This window comes from Fundulus heteroclitus, chromosome 9, assembly GCF_011125445.2.
Source record: "Fundulus heteroclitus isolate FHET01 chromosome 9, MU-UCD_Fhet_4.1, whole genome shotgun sequence".
Lineage (NCBI taxonomy): Eukaryota > Metazoa > Chordata > Actinopteri > Cyprinodontiformes > Fundulidae > Fundulus > Fundulus heteroclitus.
In genome coordinates, this window is record NC_046369.1 from 3,268,358 (window position 1) to 3,290,821 (window position 22,464).

The following is a 22,464-nucleotide window of genomic DNA, read 5'->3' on the forward strand; positions in this document are numbered from 1 at the left end:
TGTAGTTCTCTTTCCACCAGTGGAAAAAAAGAGAAAAAGAACTACAGACGATGTGTTTTATGAATGATATGTACATATATATATATATATATATATATATATATATATATATATATATATATATATATATATATATATATATATATAAACAATACAATTGTTTTCATTGTTATTATGATAATATATATATTTGATAGCAATGAGGAAAAAATACAATAATATATTGTTAAAGGTTAAATTTGTAATTGTATTTAAAATATTATTTATATTTTTAACTGTGTATTAATAAATAACAACACAAAATTACAATTATTTATTTTGGGGGGAAATAATAATTCTTATTAAAACAGATTAAAAGACAACATACAAAGTATTTTTGCTTTATCATTCTAGCATTTATTTCTTATAAAGCTAATTCCTTATGTATTCTAGTTATTATAGTTTATTCTTAATATTATAATTGTATACCTGATTAGTCATTGCAGAGCTTTTGGAGGCTGTTGCCCATCTCCAGTGGCCAGTAAGCAAAAAATCATGGTAAACTCTGGACAGGCCTCCTATTCATCAGGGTGCAGTAACAAGATACAGGAAAGCCAAACGTCCACAGACACAGTCAAACATAAAGACAATTTTAAGTAGCCAGTTATCCTAAGATACAGGTTTTAATTCTGTGGGAGGAAGCTGGAGTACCAGCTATTATAAGCTTACTACTATTTCACTGTGCACTGTTCTAAATTTGTTTATTAATGCTTTGATTTTATATTAAAATCCCGTAACCCTGTATGAACATAGACGATAGACAGATGAATGGGTGTATATAATAAATGTACAATTATGCCAATTATGATAGTAATCATCTACCATCATTTATACAGTCTTAAATATTATTACAACATGCATTTTTATCACAAGCAACTACTACGCACAATATGCTTTATGTATTGTATTTTCTAATAATTTACTCCTATTATTAATAGCGTTTTTTAAAGAATGTATGTATGTATGTTTATGTGAGTCTATGTGTCTGTGTGTCACAATTACCCATAGATTGCATTATACACAATGGACCTGTCTAAAGGCGATGACGTTGTACTTTGGTATGATTGGACCTTTGTCCCAAAGAGGGAGGAGATATTTTAATAAGCACAGACACCTTATATCTTTAAGAGAAGTTGAAGACATCACAGAGAAGAGAATCTGGGGATCAAAAAGAGGTGTGAGGTGTAAAAGAAGAACTTCAAGAAACAAATCAAGAATGGGTGTTATTAAGTGGCTGGCCATTCTGGTCTTTCTGAATATATATTCACAGGTACTGTTAAGCAGTATGCTTGCTTAGCTGTAGAACACCTTTTTTAACTTTGTTATATTTATGTCATGTTTTTCTCCTGTAAATCTGCAGGCCGCGGGACAATCAGGTACTGTATATTTTCCTTTGACACACATTGCTCTGTGGATGCTTCAAATGAGAAGGAATCACAACAACACAATGCTTATCAGAGCCTTAAAGTCCAAGGAAAAAAAAAAAAAAACATGCATGTTCTCGTTTCTCATCAGACATCAAGGTATCTGTGTTCTCTGCAACATCCAAGACGGTAATTCTCAGGTGGACCAGCTATTCCGGAGCAACCTCCTACAAGATATCTGCAGCCCTCTCGAGCTCACAAAACAATCCGGTCGCTTTTGCCACGTTTGGTCCAAATACTGTGATGGGTTCCATAAGCTCTCTGTCCCAAGATGTTGCATATGTCTTTACTGTTGAAGCTTTGGATGCTAACCAGAATGTGCTAAGCCATGCATCAACCCAGACATCAACAGGTGAGCTACTCTACTGCCCACTAATATGATTTATTATATCACTGTATCCTTTCTGAACGTATTCTTGCAGCACATGTTTGCAGATATCCATTACATATCATTTTTAGGGCCTTGCTAAACTATTTATAACCTTTTAAGCGCTTTCAGATTTTGTCATGTTCCAACTGCAATCTTCTATATATTGTAGTGAGATTTCCTGTTATACAGAACATAGTGCATGATTGGGAATTGAACTGAAAGGGAAGCGATACATGGTTTTAAAAAAAGTTGTTGCAGGTATAGCTTTAAAAAGCGTTTTGTATTCAGCTCCCTTGAATCAATACGTTGTAGAATCGCGTTTCGCAATAAAACTGCAAGTCTTTGGGGTGGATTTGTCTAAACCAGCTTTTCACATATAGATACTGTATGTATTTCCCATTTTTCCTTAAAAATACTCAAGCTCTGTTAGAGGGCACAGAGAACATCTGTGAATGTATCTTTTGAGTTCTTGCCACAGATTTTAAGATACTTTGAAGTCTAGAGATTGACTGGGCCGTTGTGATGCATGAACATGTTTTGATTGAACCGTTCCATTGGAGTTGTGAGTGTGTCTAGTCGTGCTGCTAGAAGTTAAATCTCACCACTGGCTTAAGATTTTCTACATGTTTTATTTCAGGATAGACTCTGTAAATAACTAAATATTGGTGTTTCATTTGTGCATTTGACATAGGAAGAATCACATAAGCCATACCAGTCTACAAGTGTCCAATATTCTTTGTGCTTTTACCTTAAACACGTAATAAAAACACTGTCAGGTTACACTTGCATGTGTGTGCATCTCTGTTTCAGCTCCTGATATGATGGATCCCATCAAGAACGTCAAGCCAATGGACAGCCGGACCTTGATGGTGGATTTTAACCCAAAGACAGGGGCGAGCTCTTACATCATACGAGTGGAGAACAGCAATGGCTTCTTCAGAGAGGATACGGTGTCCTCCTCCCCGGCAGAGATCAAGTTTCTCAACCCGTACACTGAGTACCAGCTCAGCATCATGGCTGTAAATGATGCAGGCCGGAGTCAGCCATCATCTCGCCTAGCAGCAAAGACAGGTAGTATTTTTTATTACAGTAAATAGCTGTTATGCATCAGTCTCATTTGCCCTGCAGATGTCACTTGATCTGCCATATTGTTCAGTAGCCGAGCCGATGCAAAACATCTTCTGTTCAAACTTTACCCAGGAAATGTGTCAGCATCCCTGAGGGCCTTCTCAGATATCATCCGTAACTCTATCTAACCCCATCCTTGAACACACAAAGAGATGGTCCCATCCTCAGTCCATAGAACAAAGCGTTTACAACTTATTAGTGCTTCTTACCCCAGTGGGAAGCATCTGATACTCACGATGCATGAAATCAAATAGCATTACGGTTCACAATTTAACATTTACAGCTTCACCTGGAGGAACTGATGCTTATATTTGGAGCTTCATAAAATGTCCAGGCTTCAACGTTTTGGTTTGAGATAACTTGAAGAATCTGGTGGTAGTCCTCCTCCTTTTCTATTCCATCACTGACCACAAAATAATCCCACTGCATGATGCTGCCACCATAATACTTATAATAATTTAATAAATTCCTTTTATTGGACCCTCAAAGTATACATCCTGTCACTGAGACTAAATAGCTCAATCTTTGCCTCGCCTTGTCGTACCAGGATGACAGTAAAGTTTGAACATGTCTATTTTACAGCATCTATGTCTTACCTTTTTAGCACTCACACAGTCCGTAGCACCATGAAGACCCCTTTTTTTTTTTAAATCATTGAGCATGTTGGTTGTATAATTTGTTGTTTCGTTCCACAATGGAAAAATAAAAGCTTGAATAAATCAGTCAGGGGACAAATCAATTTGAAATTCATGCGGATGATAAGTCTAAACCCCTGACCGGCTCTGAACATCTTGTTTGGAACGTGGTGACAAAGACCTGAACCAAAACAAAACTTTGGATTTTAGTAAGACTCAAATAAGAATAGAATACCTTTCAAAAACATGCTGTCAAAGCAAAATCTTTTTTTTTAGTATCCAATAATTCCGATAACAGCCCTTCAACAAATATATTGGCATGATCAATTTGGGGCAGTATTAGCTGAGCTTTGACTTAAAATAAACAATTAATGTACATACAGCTGGTTGTGTGGTGGTGCAGCTGATAGCGCTGCTGTCTTGCAGCATAAGTTTGAATCCGGGCCTGGGGTCTCCCTGTGCATGTGTGGGTTTTCTCTGAGTATTCAAGCTTCTTCCTGCAGTCCAGGGACATGACTGTCGGATGGATTGGTCCCTCCAGTGTGTGCATGGTTGTTTGTCCTGTGATGGACAGGTGGTCCGTTCAGGATGGACCTTAATTCTTAATAACCTAATAACCGCTGGAGATAGGAACAAGCAACCCTGCGCTAATAAGTGGGTATAAACAATGGATATGGCACTTCTTTAAGCAAAAGCAACTATACCACCAAGGTTCTGTCATTATTTAATAATTTTCCAGCCTTTAAACAGCAGAATGAAGTTTAATGTCTATTTTTCTCACTTACGAAACCTTTCTTCTGCTCCTCAGTGTTGGCACCTCCTCAACTCTCCACCTCCTCTCCCAGCAATGACAGCATTGTTGTAACCTGGCCTCCTGTTCCCCACGCTGTGCAGTACACAGTGTCCATCTATAAGTTTGGCTCCAACACTCGGGATAAGTACAACACAACCAACACCAACCTGACCTTCCCCGGCTTGGATGCCGGCTCCCTGTACGTCTTCAGGAGCTCAGCTTGGGACGCCGAGGGCCGAGAGGGAGAGGGAAGTTTGTACATCAACCAGACTACTCGTAAGGAGACTCAGATTTTATCCTCCGTGTTTATTACATTGGGTCCATTTTTAAATCTGATTATTTGAATAGCATTGGCTGCCATATACCTATAAAGGTAACTTTCTTGACAAGTAATGTCCAGAAGTAAGGTTTTTAAAATGTATGGCCTTGAAATAACAAGGAATTTTCAGTATTATTTTAAAATGAGTGTTTAATTTTTATTTACCAGGACCTCCAACTCCATCCTCTGTCAAGGTGTTGGTGGTGATGAGTAACAACGTGGCCGGCCTCGCTGTTTCCTGGGAACTCAACGAAGACGTCCACGGCACCGTTGAGTATCAGGCGACAAGCGACCAGAACCTAAACTGCAGCGGCTCCTCCAGCTCCTGCACGCTGTCACCAGTGGGCTGTGGAGAAGTACACACCGTCCACGTCACGGCCTCAAACCAAGCGGGTCCCAGTCATCCATCCAGCCCTGTGGGCTTTGTCACCTGTGAGTAGAAACACGGTTGCACCGCTCTGAAGACTTTCGCTACCAGAAATTACAAATGGAGCCCATTAAAAAATAATAAAAAAATATATATATATATATATTTTTTTTTTTATGAAGCATGTACTATAGCTGGGATGCTCAGTAGGTTAAATAAAAGCTTTTTATAGACTGCCTATATGGGCTTCATGACAGACATCTCTGGATGTCACACATGTGACCCAGGTGGAACCTATATGATTTATGCACTTTTTGTCTGATTTATTCATCCACTGGTTTATTCTACAAGCTACACAACTGATTTCCGTGGTTTTAGGTTATATTTGCCCAACCAAAGTGGGTCCCATGCCAAGCGTTTTGTAAGTCCATGGTCACATGGTTCCTATCCTGCCTGAGCAAAATCCATATGGGGTCCACAGACACATGCTAGCTTAGTAATTGTCTGTTATGTCCATTAAAATTAAAGTTAATCAATTAATCAATAATAATCATTTTATACATAACCAGTAAGGAGAATGATGGATTACAATCTGTTGGTCTAGAATGAGGTTTTACCCCAGAATTGGAGAATCTGAAATGGAGAAGATATTTTACCATGGATGGATGGATGGATGGATGGATGGATGGATGGATGGAGGGCTGGATGGATGGATGGATGGATGGATGGATGGATGGATGGATGGATGGATGGATGGATGGATGGATGGATGGATGGATGGATGGATGCTTGTTAGGTTTAGTTTTGTTTAAAATTTGACACGATTTATATATTTTTTGCTAAAGTCCATAATTAAAACAGCTAAATATAAAAAAATATAATTCATATTTGATAAAATAATAGCAATAATTTGCAAATCATCGAAGTCTCATTTGTTATTCTAAAATTTCCACATTGATTTTTGACCCTTTGTTTGAATTATGTGTCTAAATTTGACTGTGATCCCCCCCCCCCCCCCCCCCCAACACCTGACTGTAAGATTATAAGTTTGATTATTAGGAATAATTCTTGCTCAATTTCCAAGTGCATGTTTCAAATGAAGTCTTCAGAGTGTCATATGTTAGAGGGACACGTTTACCAAATGTCCAAACTCTCCTCTTCTTTGCTCTACAGTCCCCTGCCCTCCAGAGTCTCTGACTTTTGCGGATTCGTCAGAAGGAAACTGCACGCTGACGTGGAACACGGTACCTCACGCAGACGGCTATGAGGCCTCCGTCAAACGAGACGACGGCAGCGAGGCGACCTGCAACTCCACCGGCAACAGTTGCACGTATCAGTGCCTGTGTGGCTACACCTACCTGATGTCCGTGTCGGCGTACAATCAGGCTGGCAGCAGTCCTGAAGGGAAGATTCTCAACCACACCACAGGTGAGAAGCAGCACAGGTATGGAGCTAAAACAACGACATTGAAGTGAGATTTGGCATTGTAAAATCAAACACTGAAAGGTGAAACACTGAAAAATCACTTGCAATGACATTGAAAAAGGAGATTTGGCATTGAAGAATTAGACATTTAAAAGTCAAACATTGTTAGAAAGTAAAAACTTAATGAGAATGTCATATTATGCTGCTGCTTTTATTCAAAGAGATGTTTTCAGTGTCACTGCAGAGTTTCTTCAGCTACAATTTCACTACAAGCTGGCACTGTTATGGGGGTCGGGCCCCTTCAAGGGCCCTCCGTTTTTCCGGTACTCATCATCATAAAATGAGGATATCATCATAATTTTTTTACTTTCTAACAATGTTTGACTTTTCAATGTCTAATTTTTCAATTCCAGATCTCTTTTTTGATGTCATTGCAAGGTTTTTTTCAATATTTAACTTTACAATGTTTAATTTTTCAATGCCAAATCTCTTTTCAATGTCCCTGCAATTTGTCACTGTTTTAGCTCCATAATCACAAGTTATTACTTTCTAACAATGTTTGACTTTTCAATGTCTAAGTTTTCAATGCCAGATCTCTTTTTTGATGTCATTGCAAGTGATTTTTTTCAATATTTAAAATTACAATGTTTAATTTTTCAATGCCAAAATATCTTTTCAATGTCACTGCAAGTTGACACTGTTTTAGCTCCATAATCATAGGTTTTTACTTTCTAACAATGTTTGACCTTTTAATGTCTAAGTTTTCAATGCCAAATCTCTTTTTTGATGTCATTGCAAGGGATTTTTTCAATATTTAACTTTACAATGTTTAATTTTTCAATGCCAAATCTCTTTTCAATGTCCCTGCAATTTGTCACTGTTTTAGCTCCATAATCATAAGTTTTTACTTTCTAACAATGTTTAACTTTTCAGTGTCTAAGTTCTCAATGCCAAATCTCTTTTTCGGTGTCATTGCAAGTGATTTTTCAGTGTTTCACTTTTCAGTGTTTGATTTTCCAATGCCAAATCTCTTGTCAATGCCGCTGTAAGCTGTCACTGTTTTAGCTCCATACCACAGGTGGCCTGGACATGAGACTGTGCTTCCATGTTTACAAGCGTGTGTGTGTTTCAGTGCCCTGCTGCCCGGACAATGTGTCTGTTTCTGCTGTGAGCGCCGACACCCTGGAGATTACCTGGGCAGCGTCGCGGGGAGCAGAGCTGTACCAGACTCGGGCGGCTGACGTCTCGGAGGTCATCCTCTGCAATGACACGGCTCCGGTGTGCGCCCTCTCTGACCTCAGCTGCGACAGCTCCTACGCCGTGCTGGTGACGCCCTGCAATGAAATCAGTGGCTGCAACCGTGCCTGCAAATCCCACACCACAGACACAGGTAGAGGGTTCTTACTTTTTTTTAAAAAGAGCTTGTTTTTATATTGACTTTGGCAATGACAGGACGGCCTCTAGTTCTTCCCGTCTCATTCACTAAGGCCCGCCTCACCCAGTTTTCTAGATTTGGCAGCGAAGGAAGAAAACAATTATCAGAGACCGCCCTTCCATACCGGTTGCAAGCGTGTGTCCGCCGACCCCGCCCAGGGCTCATCTTTTGATTAGGTTGGCCTTGATATATTTTAACAGGTATTCTAGGAGTTTACTAAGATAAGCATAAAGAACAATAAAAAAGCTTTTACCATCAACCTTCTTGACGGGTACCCCATAAAACATCATGTGACTCCCACTTGCCTAGTATCCCAAAAAGATGGTTAAATGAATTTATTGCCTGTTAGTGACCCTGGAGACTCCGTCCTCTTTGCATTCCAAGCCACACAGTTAAGTAATTAGGACTTTGGTAACTCTTGCTGAAAAATACATGATTAATATAAAACTGACTGTATATTTCCAAAAAAAGGTAAAAAACAAAGCAACTGGACTTGTTTTCTGTAGTTGAAGACGTTTCGTCTCCTCTCCAGGAAGCTTTCTCAATTCAAAAAGTCTGGAGTAATGTGGAGTAACATATTTATACCATTGCCAAACAAAGGCCTTGTAATGGCTTAGATAACATGCAAATTCAATCGAAACAGGTCCACCCCTTAGTAATGGGCGGTCGTTAAAGACATTAAATCAGTAGATTGAACCGAAACTGGTCCACTCCTCTGTACCAAGGAGTCGTTAGGGTTGTTATTGCCCTGGTTTAAAGGACCGATGTTATAATCACCCATATAAGGGTGAGAATTGAGGTGATGATTGGCCAGAATCCTATAGCTGTATTGTAAGTTTTTGAGAGTTGGAACCTAAGGCCCCCTCCTCTGTTTAAGGTTGTTTTTTCTCTCTTAACGTAGATGGCTTCCATCACAACCCTTTCAAACCATCTGTCTTCTTTGTCCAAAATGTGGACATTTTGGTCCTCAAAAGAGTGTACTTTGTCCCTAAGGTGCAGGTGGACAGCAGAGTCTTGACCTGAGGAGGCAGCTCTTCTGTGTTGAGCATTACCAAGAAGGACATTTTAAAATAGATAATAAAAAAGGTCTCCTGGTCTTCTTTCTTGCACTTCAGCTCCCTGCACGCCAACAAACCTGGTTCTGAATCTCAGGAACTCCTCCGTCATCAGTGTCAGCTGGACAGCGAGCAACAGGGCTGCGAATTACACCGTGAGCGCAGACGGGGAGGACGGCAGGCGTACCTGTAGCACCAGCGGAAGCGGCTGTGACGTCACCGGACTCACCTGCGGCTCTAGCTTTGAGTTTAGCGTGACAGCAACCAGCAGCGCGGGGCAGAGCTTACCCAGCTTCTCCACCTCGCTGGAAACAGGTGAGACGTCCAATGGTGGAGATAAAAAAAAAAGATGCTTTTGTAATTTTTGGGGATCACCATCAGGTTTTGTTGTAGTACTTTTTTTCAATAAAAATGGAATGAAAAAGCTCTTAAAACGTGCTATAAACAACGCATCAATTCTACTTCTAGAAAAAGAACTATAAGTTTCTATGCTTTCTGGACACTTCACTGCAAAAAGTTAACTAAAAAGTAAAATTTTCTTGAAATAAGCGTATTTTCTTTTGACTTGTGCATGTATGTCAAGTGATCAGCCAATTGAATAGGAGTTTTGCATTTAAAATAAGATTTTTTTTTTATCTTATTTCAGTTGCAGTAAACAAATTATCTATTTGTAGGGGCCAAAATGTCAATTCCATTGGCAGGTGATTTTACATTTATTTCAAGAAATATTCACCTATTTATAAATCACTCTGTGCATCTATAAGCAATAAGAAGCAATTTGTATTTTTATATTTCCTGCAACATTGTGAGTGCACATAAAACAATACACTGTTAATTTGCACACAAGACAAAAGGTCCCCTTCTGTTTAGGGGTTTTATAGGAGTTATCGATGACCAGTAAAGGGAAAAGCCAAACTGTATTCCTATGTATTATAATAGTAACAAGCAGCATTGTCAATGTTTTATATCCTTCCAAACCTTCCAGGGTACCAATGGGGCTGGTGTCTATCTAGCATTTAATTGGCAAGAGGTGGCATCCATTTTGGAGAGTCCCTTGTAGTGCAACACATAAACAAAAGAGATAAACTGCTTTTTATGTATGTAAAAAAGCCAAAGGGCAGTATAGAGAGACAATTAACATCACAGTCATGTTTTCAGACTGTGAGAGGAAGCCAGAAACCAGTGCATCCAGATGGAGAACATACAAACTCCATGGAGCATGGCCAGAGAGCTACCAACAGCGTCACTGTGCAGCCCAAGAACGCAATAACTGGATATATTTGTTGCTTAAGTGAAGATAAGTTAAGATAAGCTTTATTGATCTCACAGTGGAGAAATTCACTTGTCCCATCGGCTCAATAGTCAAAAGTCAGAAGAAGGTGTCAAAGTAGGAAGTAGAATCAGTTAGATACAGTTATACAGCTATATACAATATACAATTCTGTACACTCCTATGTATAAATATGTTATTGCACATATGTTATTATACAGTTTATACAGGACTATTGCACAGGCTTATTGCACAGTTTATACAGTTTATACAGGATTATTGCCTAGGCTTAATGCACTGATTATAGCACCTTGTTTAAATAGCTTATTGCACATAAGTTATTACAGTTATTGTTGCAGCTATGGTGCATGGTTGCAGTCGTTACTCTAATAGTTACACTTATAAAGCTATGATCAGGTAGCAGCAGGAATGAGTGACCTTTATAACATAATAATATAACACCATAATAATAATAATAATAATAATAATAACAACAATAATAATAATAATAATAATAATAATAAACACAGCACATTATTGCACGTAGTTACTGCAAAACACTTGTTACAGTAATTGTAACAGTTATACATATATACAGTTAAGTGAAGTCCAAGGTGTCGCTCTTCTAAAATGTTGCATCCACACCTATGATCTTCTCCTGCAGAGCCCTGCTGCCCAGCGAGTCTGAATGTCGAACAGGTGACCCAGGCCATGTCCAACGTCTCGTGGTCTCACGCCAAAGGGGCGCAGTCGTTCATCGCCTCCCTGACGTCACCGCGCGGACACGCCCGCTGCCACACCCAGGACTCCCATTGCCTCATGGGATGCATCACCTGTGGCACGAACTACACCGTCACCATGGAGGCGTTCAGCACGAGTGGACACGCCTCCAACTGCTCCTATCAGGGCTTCTCCTCCAGTGAGTGATCATTTTTACGCACAGATAGATCCAGTTATTACTCTTCCCTTAGAAAATCTTGTAATAGTCATTTGATGTTTTATTTACAGACCATGTAACTATATTTTATACAGTTGTATTAGGGCTGGTTGATAATTCAATAACAATATAGACCGATCGATAGACGTATTTCGACGATAGAAAAAAAAAGGGTCAATAAAAAGTTATAATAACTCCCGACCAATCACAAACGCAGACCCAGGAACCAAGCTCCGCCCCCTTCAAAGAGTTCAGAGAGCACACGTTGTTTTTTTCTTTTTTAAACACTTGCAGTTTTGGTAAAAAGTTGGTTGAATGAAAGGTTGAGTTTGAATTCAGTGTTTGTGTGTTCTGGATCTAAACATCGGTTGCTAAGCAACAGCATATAATGGCCATAAATAAATAAAATATATGTTTTGAATTTGTTGATAATTATCGATATGATTTCTATTTTATTAATATGCTTTTTTCTATATCCTCCCGTCCCAGTATAAATAAAATGATATAGAGGAAAATGAAGCAAAGGTGGATGAATTAAGCTCCTTTATCAGTTATTTCTCCTCTTTTTTATAATGAGGAAGGGATTAAAGAAATATTTAAGGGTCTAATAACTCACCAGACTGCAGAATGTCTGCTTGAGTGGGGGCCAAATCGCAGATCCCGTTGGAAGCGACGATGGTCATTTTGTTGATAATTATCGATATCGATCAATATGGTTTCTATTTTATTGGTATGCTTTTTTTCTATATTGTCCAACCCTAAGTTATATTGAACTATTTTCTATGCTGATAATAGAAAACTGTGTTAAAAACACAGTTTGAGATTTACAATACCTTTGTTGTTTTTCATGATTAAGTCAAACATAATAGCTAAAATTTATTAATGGATCTGCCACGGTTCCAGATGTAGCAGCCGGATCAAAACACAAACAACAGCTCGGAAGCTGCAAATGGTTTGAACTAGGGTTTTGATAACAGAAATAAATAACCTTACAGAGGTCCGGTAGTAGAGACCAAGAAATAAGTAAACTTAAACCCAAATCTTGGGGAGAGGAACTGCAGACAGGAAGAAACGCAGGGAAGAGGGAACAGAAACAATAACCTAGAATGTGACTTATTCCAAAAACAATCCTAAAAACCCCAAAACTAAAGCATGATCCATAATGACAAAATACCACAAACAACCAAAATCCTGACAAGATCAGACCTGTACTGAATTTTTCTACACTAATTGGTCTGGGATCCATAATAATCTTTGTCCTCTTTGTAAAAGCAAAGAACGAGGACCTGAGGAGCTGCACGCCCAGGGCTTTCTTCATGCTAAAACATCCCTCTACATACTCGACAGTCTAAAATGAACATAAGCTAAGGCCTCTCAACTTGCTTAACGTGGTTAATTCAGTTATCTGGGTGCATATTTTAAATAGACTTAGACTTAGACATCTTTATTTGTCATTTTGTATGTACAGTGTGCCTACAGAACAAAATTTCGTTGCATACAGCTTTTAATTAAAAAGTAAACAATTGAAATGTAAACAATGCAGGAGAAGAGAACACTGAAAACCATTTGTATGTGCAGAAATGATGGTGCAAAAGGCATTTGTGCAAAAATACATTTGGAAACTCCAAGTTCGGCAGCATTTGTAATGCTAGATAAAGATGCAATGATGCAAATGTGCAAAAGTGGTGCAGAGTTCAGCAGATCAACAGTCTGATGGCAAAAGGGAAAAAGCTTTTGCAGAACCTGGTGGACCTGCAGCAGATGCTGCGGAACCTCTTCCCAGAAGGTAGCAGGTAGCAATGAAAACAATTATGAAATACTATACTTTAAAAGCTGGACAGAATCAGAAAAGTTGGTTTCTTCACATATTCTAAATGTCTCAAGGACTGTTTCTGGATTTATCTTTATCAGATCTTTTTAATATTTTGTATATATATATATCCGTCCGTCCGTCCGTCTTCTTCCGCTTATCCGGGGTCGGGTCGCGGGGGTAGCAGCTTCAGTAGGGAGGCCCAGACGTCCCTCTCCCCAGCCACTTGGGCCAGCTCCTCAGGAGGAACCCCAAGGCGTTCCCAGGCCAGCCGGGAGACATAGTCCCTCCAGCGTGTCCTGGGTCTTCCCCTGGGTCTCCTCCCGGTGGGACGTGCCTGGAACACCTCACCAGGGAGGCGTCCAGGAGCCATCCTAACCAGATGCCCGAGCCACCTCAACTGGCTCCTCTCGACGTGGAGGAGCAGCGGCTCTACTCTGAGTCCTCCCCAGATGACTGAGCTCCTCACCCTATCTCTAAGGGAGAGCCCAGACACACTACGGAGAAAACTCATTTCGGCCGCTTGTATCCGGGATCTCGTTTTTCGGTCACGACCCAAAGCTCGTGACCATAGATGAGGGTAGGAACGTAGATCGACCGGTAAATCGAGAGCTTGGCCTTTTGGCTCAGCTCTCTCTTCACCACAACGGATCGGTACAGCGCCCGCTTCACAGCAGACGCTGCACCAATCCGCCTGTCGATCTCCCGCTCCATCCTCCCCTCATTCGTGAACAAGACCCCAAGATACTTGAACTCCTCCACTAGGGGCAGGATATCCTCCCCAACCCGGAGAAGGCACTCTACCCTTTTCCGGTTCAAGACCATGGTCTCGGATTTGGAGGCACTGATTTTCATCCCGGCCGCTTCGCACTCGGCTGCGAACCGCTCCAGTGAGAGCTGTAGATCACGCCCTGATGAAGCCAATAGGACCACGTCATCCGCGAATAGCAGAGACGCAATCCTAAGGCCACCAAAGCGGATCCCCTCAACACCTTGGCTGCGCCTAGAAATTCTGTCCATAAAAGTTATGAACAGAATCGGTGACAAAGGGCAGCCTTGGCGGAGTCCAACTCTCACCGGAAACGAGTCCGACTTACTGCCGGCAATGCGGACCAGACTCTGACACCGGTCGTACAGAGACCTGACAGCCCTTATTAAAGGGTCCGTATATATATATATATATATATATATATATATATATTTGCCATTTTAACAGCTGTATAAATGTGTTCAAACCAAGCTGCCACCAAAGACCCATACCCTTGGCTTTCATTGATAAAATAAAGCCTGTTATTCACCAGGAGTGTGTCTCTCCAGGCCCCTGCTGCCCATCGGGCGTCAAGCTCCAGATGTTGGCCGGTAACTCTCTGCGGGTTTACTGGCGGAGCGCAGCCAGCAGCCACGGCACCATGGTGGACATGGTGGGCACCAGCAACTATACCTGCACCGCATCGCCTGGGCAGAACAGCTGCGTTGTGGAAAACATCCAGTGTGAGGGCCCGTATCACGTAGCTGTAGCTCCGCTCACTCCAGAGGGCAGCAGAGTTCTGTTCTGCCCCCGCAGACTCTACTCAGGTGTGCCAGTCCTCCTCAGATCTTTCACTACCATCTTCTTCTTAGTTAAATATGAGCTTTTAGTTTGAATAAAACACTGAGAAGTTGAGCTATGTTTCTGTTTCTGTTCTTCTAGTCACCTGTGCAGGGAGCAACATCGGCTCAGGTGAGCGTATCTCCTGTTTCAGCTCCCAGCTACCTGCAAAACACCAATTATTACTGCATTATTGAAAAGAATCGCTTCTTTCTCTTTACCTCCAGTCATTTACAGAGGAAAAAGAAGTGTCGACTAGCTTCAAGGTAAGTTTTATAAAAAAAATAAATTAAAAAAATACAATCATAAGGATTCATTTGCCGTTACCACAATTAGGCCCGACTGAGAGATAATTAATTTAATTGCAATAAATCATCACACAACTGTTCAGTTTTTTGAAAGACTCCCGCAGAGACACAAGGTGGATAAGAGTTTCTGGTAGCAGATGAAGGTTTTTTTTCTTTGCCGTTATAATTTAAAGAAACCCTGATCAAGCTGGGTAAAGGCCCAACATGATAGTCAGTCCTGCAGATTCAGGTTTAACGCATTCAAAGGTTGTTTTTTTTTATTTATTATTATTTCTGACTGGAAATAATGTTTGTGAAAATTCAGTTCTTCATAAAATCTGAAATTTAACATAAAACAAATAATAAAAAGGATTCTTCAGACCGGTAACATGGCTTCCCGGATAATCACCGTCAAACTTCTCACTGGACTTCACCGTGGACTCTGTGCTTCTCCAGTTTTCATCCTGACTTTAGGACTTTTATTGCCATTTTGAAAAAAGAAAGAATGAGGACTTTGAACAACTGAGCAACAGTTCATTCATTTTTCTTGTTATTTTTCTTATGAAATTATCAAATCTTCTGATAAATTTGAAATGTGAGCCACAATCATCAAGGAAACAAGTGAAATAGATCACTCTGTGTGTAGTGTAGTAATTAATACATACATTCATTAATAATGTAACACTATATAAAGTAAGTTTTAAGCAAAACCAACATCATTTCGGTTGTTTTTTTCAGTACAAGCCACCAAGAGAAAGACAAACAAACATGGATAGACAGGTTCAAATGTGCATTTTATTCAGTTTTTAATTCAGTTATTCAGGTATTCAATGCTTCCTCATCCAGATCATTTACTATTGCTTTATGGTGCGTTATTGAAGTGATAATTTTCTGTGCACGACACAAGGAAATTACCTGAAAATGTAATTATCATCTTCCTCATGATTAAATGGTGTTTTTCTTTACAGACTCTGGTGGCGAATGCAGTTCAGCTCCTCTTCCTCCTGCATAACCTCTTCCTCTCTTTTGACAGACATGATATTTTGGCCATGATTCATGAGCACATAAGTACCCACGATTAAGGAATAGTTTACATCATACTATAAAAACCTAATGGCCGACTAAAACATCAAGATTCGAAATTGCGTGAAGTTTTAAGGCAAAGGCGAAAGTGGCTTTTTCTCACAGCATGTACTGAGATTAAACATTTAATCTTAACTTAAATTAAGCTTGTATCTGATTTTACCAACTAATGCATGAAATTACAGACATGTTGGGTTTAAAAGAATAACATTGGCGGAGAATAATCCCACTGAAAGAGAGCCACGTTACACATTCCTCCGTTTTATTTCAATAATAAACATTTTGACTTTTAAACAAAAAGGTTAATCTGTATTTATTCAGTCGTCCCTAAGCAGAAAGCCGCCTTGTAATGAAGCAGCAGAGCCAGATCTGTGCTTTCAGTAAAACTTCCAGTTAGCAAAATGATTTTTCAGCGCTGCTTCTGACTGCTACGCTCATTTCAAGTGTGTTAAATGTGTGTAACTGTTTAAAACCGATGCATGTTTCTGTCATTAAACATAATCTCAGCATCTATTATGTGTTCTGTGGTCTGTTTGTCATTTAGATATTTGTTTGAAGACATTTATAAAAAAATAAAACATATTTACAACCATAATGAGCCAAAGTCTTTAAATAAAACTACATCACAGGGTATTCAATGAGCACAAATAACTTTTTACAATGTTTTTGAAATGTTACATGAGTTTGTCTTTAAAAACACGCCCAGCTGCCATGTTCTTGGTGAACTTTCTTGCTGCAGTCCAAGTTTCAGTTGGCTCAATTCCCAAAATATCTGAAAAGATCGTCCTCTGTATTTTACACAATGCGCTGTAAATGGGGTTGGTTTGATAAAAGAGATACTGTGACGCTCAGTAGGGAATAGATAGGCCAATGATACCCGGGACATAACCGGACCAAGGAAATAAAATTCCTTCCATACCCACGTAATGCGTATGTTAATGATATCAGGCAATTCATGCAATGTGTTGGAAACCGGGAGGATTTTTTTAGACACTAAACATCCCAATTCTCCCTTAAAGTGTTGAATATTAGTCTTCCAGACGTTGTTCTCTTGTGACAAACAAGCATGCAATGAACAAGGGTTACATTTTTCTTTTTCAGCGTTCGGGAGAGTCACAGATAGCAGACAGTGAGTTAGTACGGTGCTTATTGAACAATGATGATTTGAGGTTTTGTTTACAGTAATGTTCATTTAGATATTCTGAGACGATAGTGTGCAAGTAGACAGTAACAAGTAGGCAGCGGAATCTGCATTGCAAAAGTCTGCAAATTACAACAGGTGTATATAAGGTGTGTGGTTTAATGTAACAGTCTTATGAACTTATGTCCTTTATTAACTATGGAGATGAACAAGTAAAAAGCAATCCTCGTGGAAATCTCTTCTGTTCAGTTCTTTATTGTCACACAGAGGGAAATACGTTGTGCAGCAGCAAAGAGATTAAAAGCATAGACTTACTAATAATCAAATATATCATAAAGGATTTAAACAAATAACTAATTTCATTGCATTAAAGAACATTTGTACCAGTTGCACCTTATAGCTGGCAAACTTTACTTTCCACCTGAAGGAAGGAAAACAAATTCCTCTGCTGGCCTGGATGTTTTTGGCCCTAAGAAATAATAAACCAAATGCTAAAACAGACTCAATATAGGATCTATAGAATAAAATCCCCAGTGTTTTGTCGAACATCAAGTGAGGTGATGGCCGTGTAGGCCTTTGTCCTCCATACCGCCGTCCCGGGTTTAACTCCGGGTCTGTGGACCTTTGCTGCAGGTCTTGCCCTTCTCTCTCTGCCCTGTTTCCTCTCGATCCACTTTTTAAATAAAGGCCTCTAGTGCCACACAAAAAAAAGATCAAACATCTTAAAAAACAAAGTCTTTGGAATCTCTTTTTGCAAATTGCTGCAGTGTGTTGATCAAAGTGGAGAGAATATTCCCCCATAGTCACCAGGTCCTTGTCCACAGTCTCCACTGACGTTGCCCTGATTGCTGATGAAGAGCCACACTTATGTCGATGTAAAATGATTTTTTTTTGGAACAATTCTCCAAAATATCTGAAAAGATCGTCGTCTGTATTTTACACAATGCGCTGTAAATGGGGTTGGTTTGATAAAAGAGATACTGTGACACTCGGTTGGGAATAGATAGGCCAATGATACCCGGGACATAACCGGACCAAGGAAATAAAATTCCTTCCATACCCACATTATGCGTATGTTAAGGATATCAGGCAATTCATGCAATGTGTTGGAAACCAGGAGGATTTTTTTTTAGACACTAAGCATCCCAATTCTCCCTTAAATAGTTGAATATGTCTTCCAGACGTTCTCTTGTGCTTTCTCAAATGCCAACAAATGATGATTTTTCACGTGCACAAAGCTTGCAAACCCAAAATTGGAGTCCGTCTAATTCAAAAAGCTCGCCAAAGGGAAGATTTGCACCTTGATTTTGCTGCAGGGGTGCAGGTCGGCTTTGCGCTGGTGCTTTTTTGTCCATGTTTAGTGAGGCATCAAGCACCATTAGTGAAAAAGCCCCTGTGTTTTATGCAAGTTTGTCAATGGCTGTCAGTGCGATAGGAAAGTGTGGCTTTTAAAGAGCAGCAACATTTGTAACAACCTTTTAGAGTAAAATCCTGTACTTATAGTTTCCTGAAAGTTAGTACACATCAAAAAGGGAGCTAAAAGTAAGTCAAATTTACTTGAAAAGAATTGTATTTGTCCTTGATTTCAGCAGGTAAACAAGATTATCTGCCAATGGAATGGGTATTTTGGCCCCTAAAACAAGATAATTAGGTATACTGCACTTGAAATAAGATGATTGAGATTAATTGTTTCTACTTTAAGCGCAAAAATCTTATTCCATTGTCAGATCATTTACAAAAACTACAAATTTCAAAAAAAACTTCACTTACTTTTAGTCCTCTAATTGCAGTGTAGAACGTTGAGGTACGGCGAGCAACAGGAAACTGACTTTTTTGTTGGACCAAAGCACAGAAAGGGTCTCAGAAGCCGCAATATGAAAGCAAAGATGTTAATAATGCCCCAACAATAAGCAAACTCGGGACAAATAACATCGGGAATGGGGAAAATAACAAAAGTAACAGGGAGCATGATGCAACGGAGCAACAGGGAGCAGGAACTCAAATGTAGGAAACCAGCGAGGAAAAGAGAGAATATTTACTGAGGTAGAGAAGAGAAACACGAAACGAACCTAAAAGGTTTGTTTTGTATGAATGACAGGTAGAGTTGCATATTAATTATCAATCTTTCCTAATAAATGATAAAAAAAAAATTAAATCATTAAAAAAAAAAAGTAACCACACCCCAAACCCTGTTCTTAAATCGCTTCTATCCTGGACTCCAATGCTCCTCCTTGTTTTGGATTAAACAATTAAAATCTGCAATATAACAACGTTATTAAATAATAAACCAAAAATGTTAGTCAAAATATAACTTTTTATAAGTTAACTGTGGTGATCTGAGTTGTTTGAGATTCTCAGGTATTAAAATATAAAGTAGATGTAAACTGAGCAGGAAACTGCTGCGCCCCTGTGCAGCCTAGTTACAATTTACTGTGTTTATTTCCGTCTTTGCTGCAAAAGTGAGACGTTTTATATTGTAAACATCCATTTTATTTTAAGAGAAATGTATTTTTTGGGCACTTAAATCTCATTTACCCAGGCCCAGAATAATTTACTCTCAAATTTTCACATCCACGTAAACCTCCAGGACCTCCATGTTAGTTGATAACAAGGTTAGCAGTTTAGGCGTTGTCCAAGTTGAGAAACGCCTCATAAAGAATGAGCATGCATTCTTTGGAAAATAGACCCTCAGGTTTAAGAGGTTAAATCCGGTAAATGAGGGGTGAGGTAGTCTCTTTACGTATCAGGACTGTTGGTCTTTCACATCTACAGGATGCTCCCCTAAATGCTGACCTGGAGAGCAGTGTGTGTTTATCAGCAAGGTGCATCATCCTCCTGAAAGGAATACCTTTTCTGTACATGATCCCACAGCAGTGTCTCAGTAGGTGGTCTGTTGGATCTACATCTGCACGACTAAAGCCTTTCCAGCAGAATACTGCCCAAACCATCATACTACCTCCGCCTGCTTTCCTTTCTTCCCACAGTGCATCCTGCCACCATGTGTTCCCCAGGTAAACAACGCACCTGTCCGTTCCTGTTAGCTGAACAAACGCACGTTTAATCAGGACTGAGCGCCTTCTTCCATCGCTCTGTGCTCCCGCTCTGATGTTGTTGCTTCTCGCAGCAGTAAGAAGAGGCCACGTTATGCTGAGAGCTTTTACTTTTTATAAAAATCAGCAAAAATAGCAACCATGTGACCCCTGTCCTTTGCACTTGCTTGTCTTTCCTGCCAGGAAGGACAAAATGCTCACCAGCTGCCTAACATGCATCCCACCGACCAACAGGTGCCACAAAGAAGAGATAATCACAGCAATGCTATGACTGACCAGTGTAATAATGCTCTGTTGCTAGGTACGGGCAACAAGGTGCCCAACACGAAAGATGAAGACTGGTTGAGAAGTTTACTGGAAGTTGCATCACGAGACGCTCAATACCCGTGACCCGTAACTGTGTCCTCTCAGGACAATACAAGGACATATCAAGGTGTTCACATCGCTTATCCTCCTTTATTGTGCTTAAAATTGGGCTTTTGTTTACGCCGGGGTAAGGTTTCCTGCAGGGGTCACGGCGTATATCCGCTTTCATGTTGACTTCCCTTTTTCTTCTTTTCCTAACGCGCCACAAGGAAGCGGGTGGTGATAAGCCTTTTATGACTCCGTCATAAAAGATCGCTAGCCTACATAAAGGCATGAATGGGGTTAGTTTTTGTTGATTGAAAGTAATTTTGCTTTTCGTTATCAAGTATGTTTAAAAAATCTTTAAAAAAAAAAACAGATGAGGTATTAACAGGTAGTTTTCTTTTTCTTAGAATCTGTCTATTTAGATGAAATCCAAATCCTCAATATTACTTTCCTGACTTCAGATTCAGTAAAAAGCTTGTCTCCTTTTCTCGGGCTGCCCCTCCTTAGTCATTATCTCTGGGGATCGGCTCATACACCGTGTTCTCATGTATTGTTGCAAGAATAACAAAAAAATAACATCTCTGAGCCCATGAACATGTCTTTAGAGTTCATAGACTTACAGTAAACTGGAGGTGGAAGGAAAGATGGAAAGACAAAAATAAAAAGAAGATTTCTTTGACAAAAACAAATGTTTGTTTATGACAATCTTGATCAAAATATTGAGTTTTTATCATAGGACCAGTGCGTATTTCAGCCACTTTACTAATTATTAGAAAACCCATGATGGTGTAAGTAAATGTAACGTAAATTTCTCTGGAGTGCACTTCGTTTCGGCTCAAATTGTAGTTGTACATAAAATGTTTCTGACTTATTAAATGCATTAATTCAATTCAATTAAATTCAATTTTATTTATATAGCGCCAAATCATGAAACATGTCATCTCAAGGCACTTTACAAAGTCAAGTTCAATCATATTATACAGATTGGGTCAGATTATACAGATTGGTCAAAAATGTCCTATAGCAGGAAACCAGTTGATTGCATCAAAGTCCCGACAAGCAGCATTCACTCCTGGGGAACCGTAGAGCCACAGGAAGAGTCATCTGCATTGTACATGGCTTTTCTGCAATCCCTCATACTGAGCAAGCATGAAGCGACAGTGGGAAGAAAAACTCCCTATTAACGGGAAGGAAAACCTCCGGCAGAACCGGGCTCAGTATGAACGGTCATCTGCCTCGACCGACTGGGGGTTACAGAAGACAGACATATTATAGACTGAAAAGTGAAGAAAATATTAAAAAAATAATGACAGGCTTTAAATCGAACCAAATAAATCAAAGATAAGCTATTTTCAAATGGTAAGCAGCTCTCACCTCACCATCCCGGCCTGCTAACTGTTCAAGTTGTAATTGAAGTTACAAACAATAAAGTTTGTTGTTGGGTCTCAAACAATATTCTGATTGACGAGAATCCATCCTTTAAAACTCATATTGACAATCTTACCCTTTATTATGCGCTTTAGGGACATAACTTTAATGCAGGTCCCAAAGATCTGAGCTGAAATGGGTAAAAAGGCTTTTAAATGTTCTTCCCCTGCTACCTGTAGTGTCACACAGACGGATTTAAAGGTAGCATCTCTTCTTAAGAGCAATTCAAATCAATTTGAGGAGAAAGGACAGAGAAATTAGATTATTTGACTTCTATAATTAAACTAATGTTTAATTATGCGATGCTTCATGGTTATGTGTGTTATGAGTCTGGTTTTGTATTTTTGGATTTGTTGTATGTTCTGTGCTGCTGTCTTGGCTAGGTGACTCTTGAAAAAAGAGGTTTTAATCTCTATGAGTTATTTTTTTAGTTAAATAAAGGACAAGTACACAGCTATGGAGACCATCCGGAGGGTAATATGATCAATAAACACCTTTTATGTTTTGTTTTATTTGTTCCATCTATTTC

General features: G+C 39.5%; 1 protein-coding gene across 1 annotated transcript; it reads left to right on the top strand.

Annotated features, from left to right (window-relative positions):
* The first annotated feature begins 1,203 nt into the window (after positions 1-1,203).
* LOC105936955 (fibronectin type III domain-containing protein 7) lies at positions 1,204-16,466 on the top strand. Its single transcript, XM_012878033.3, has 14 exons — positions 1,204-1,309; positions 1,400-1,415; positions 1,555-1,815; positions 2,644-2,904; positions 4,405-4,665; positions 4,877-5,140; positions 6,249-6,503; positions 7,633-7,890; positions 9,051-9,305; positions 10,925-11,179; positions 14,325-14,582; positions 14,698-14,727; positions 14,823-14,861; positions 15,851-16,466. Exons 1-13 carry the CDS (start codon positions 1,256-1,258, stop codon positions 14,852-14,854), a joined length of 2,460 nt encoding a protein of 819 aa, XP_012733487.2. The 5' UTR covers positions 1,204-1,255; the 3' UTR covers positions 14,855-14,861; positions 15,851-16,466.
* The last annotated feature ends 5,998 nt before the right edge of the window (positions 16,467-22,464 follow it).

What these genes read in the sequence shown, in the direction of transcription:
- LOC105936955 (XM_012878033.3), top strand. Translation starts at nt 1,256, where the DNA reads ATGGGTGTTATTAAGTGGCTGGCCATTCTGGTCTTTCTGAATATATAT. An exon ending in CCCTGTGGGCTTTGTCACCT is followed by an intron (nt 5,141 to 6,248) that starts GTGAGTAGAAAC and finishes TTTGCTCTACAG; the next exon opens with TCCCCTGCCCTCCAGAGTCT. An exon ending in AGGGAGCAACATCGGCTCAG is followed by an intron (nt 14,728 to 14,822) that starts GTGAGCGTATCT and finishes CTTTACCTCCAG; the next exon opens with TCATTTACAGAGGAAAAAGA.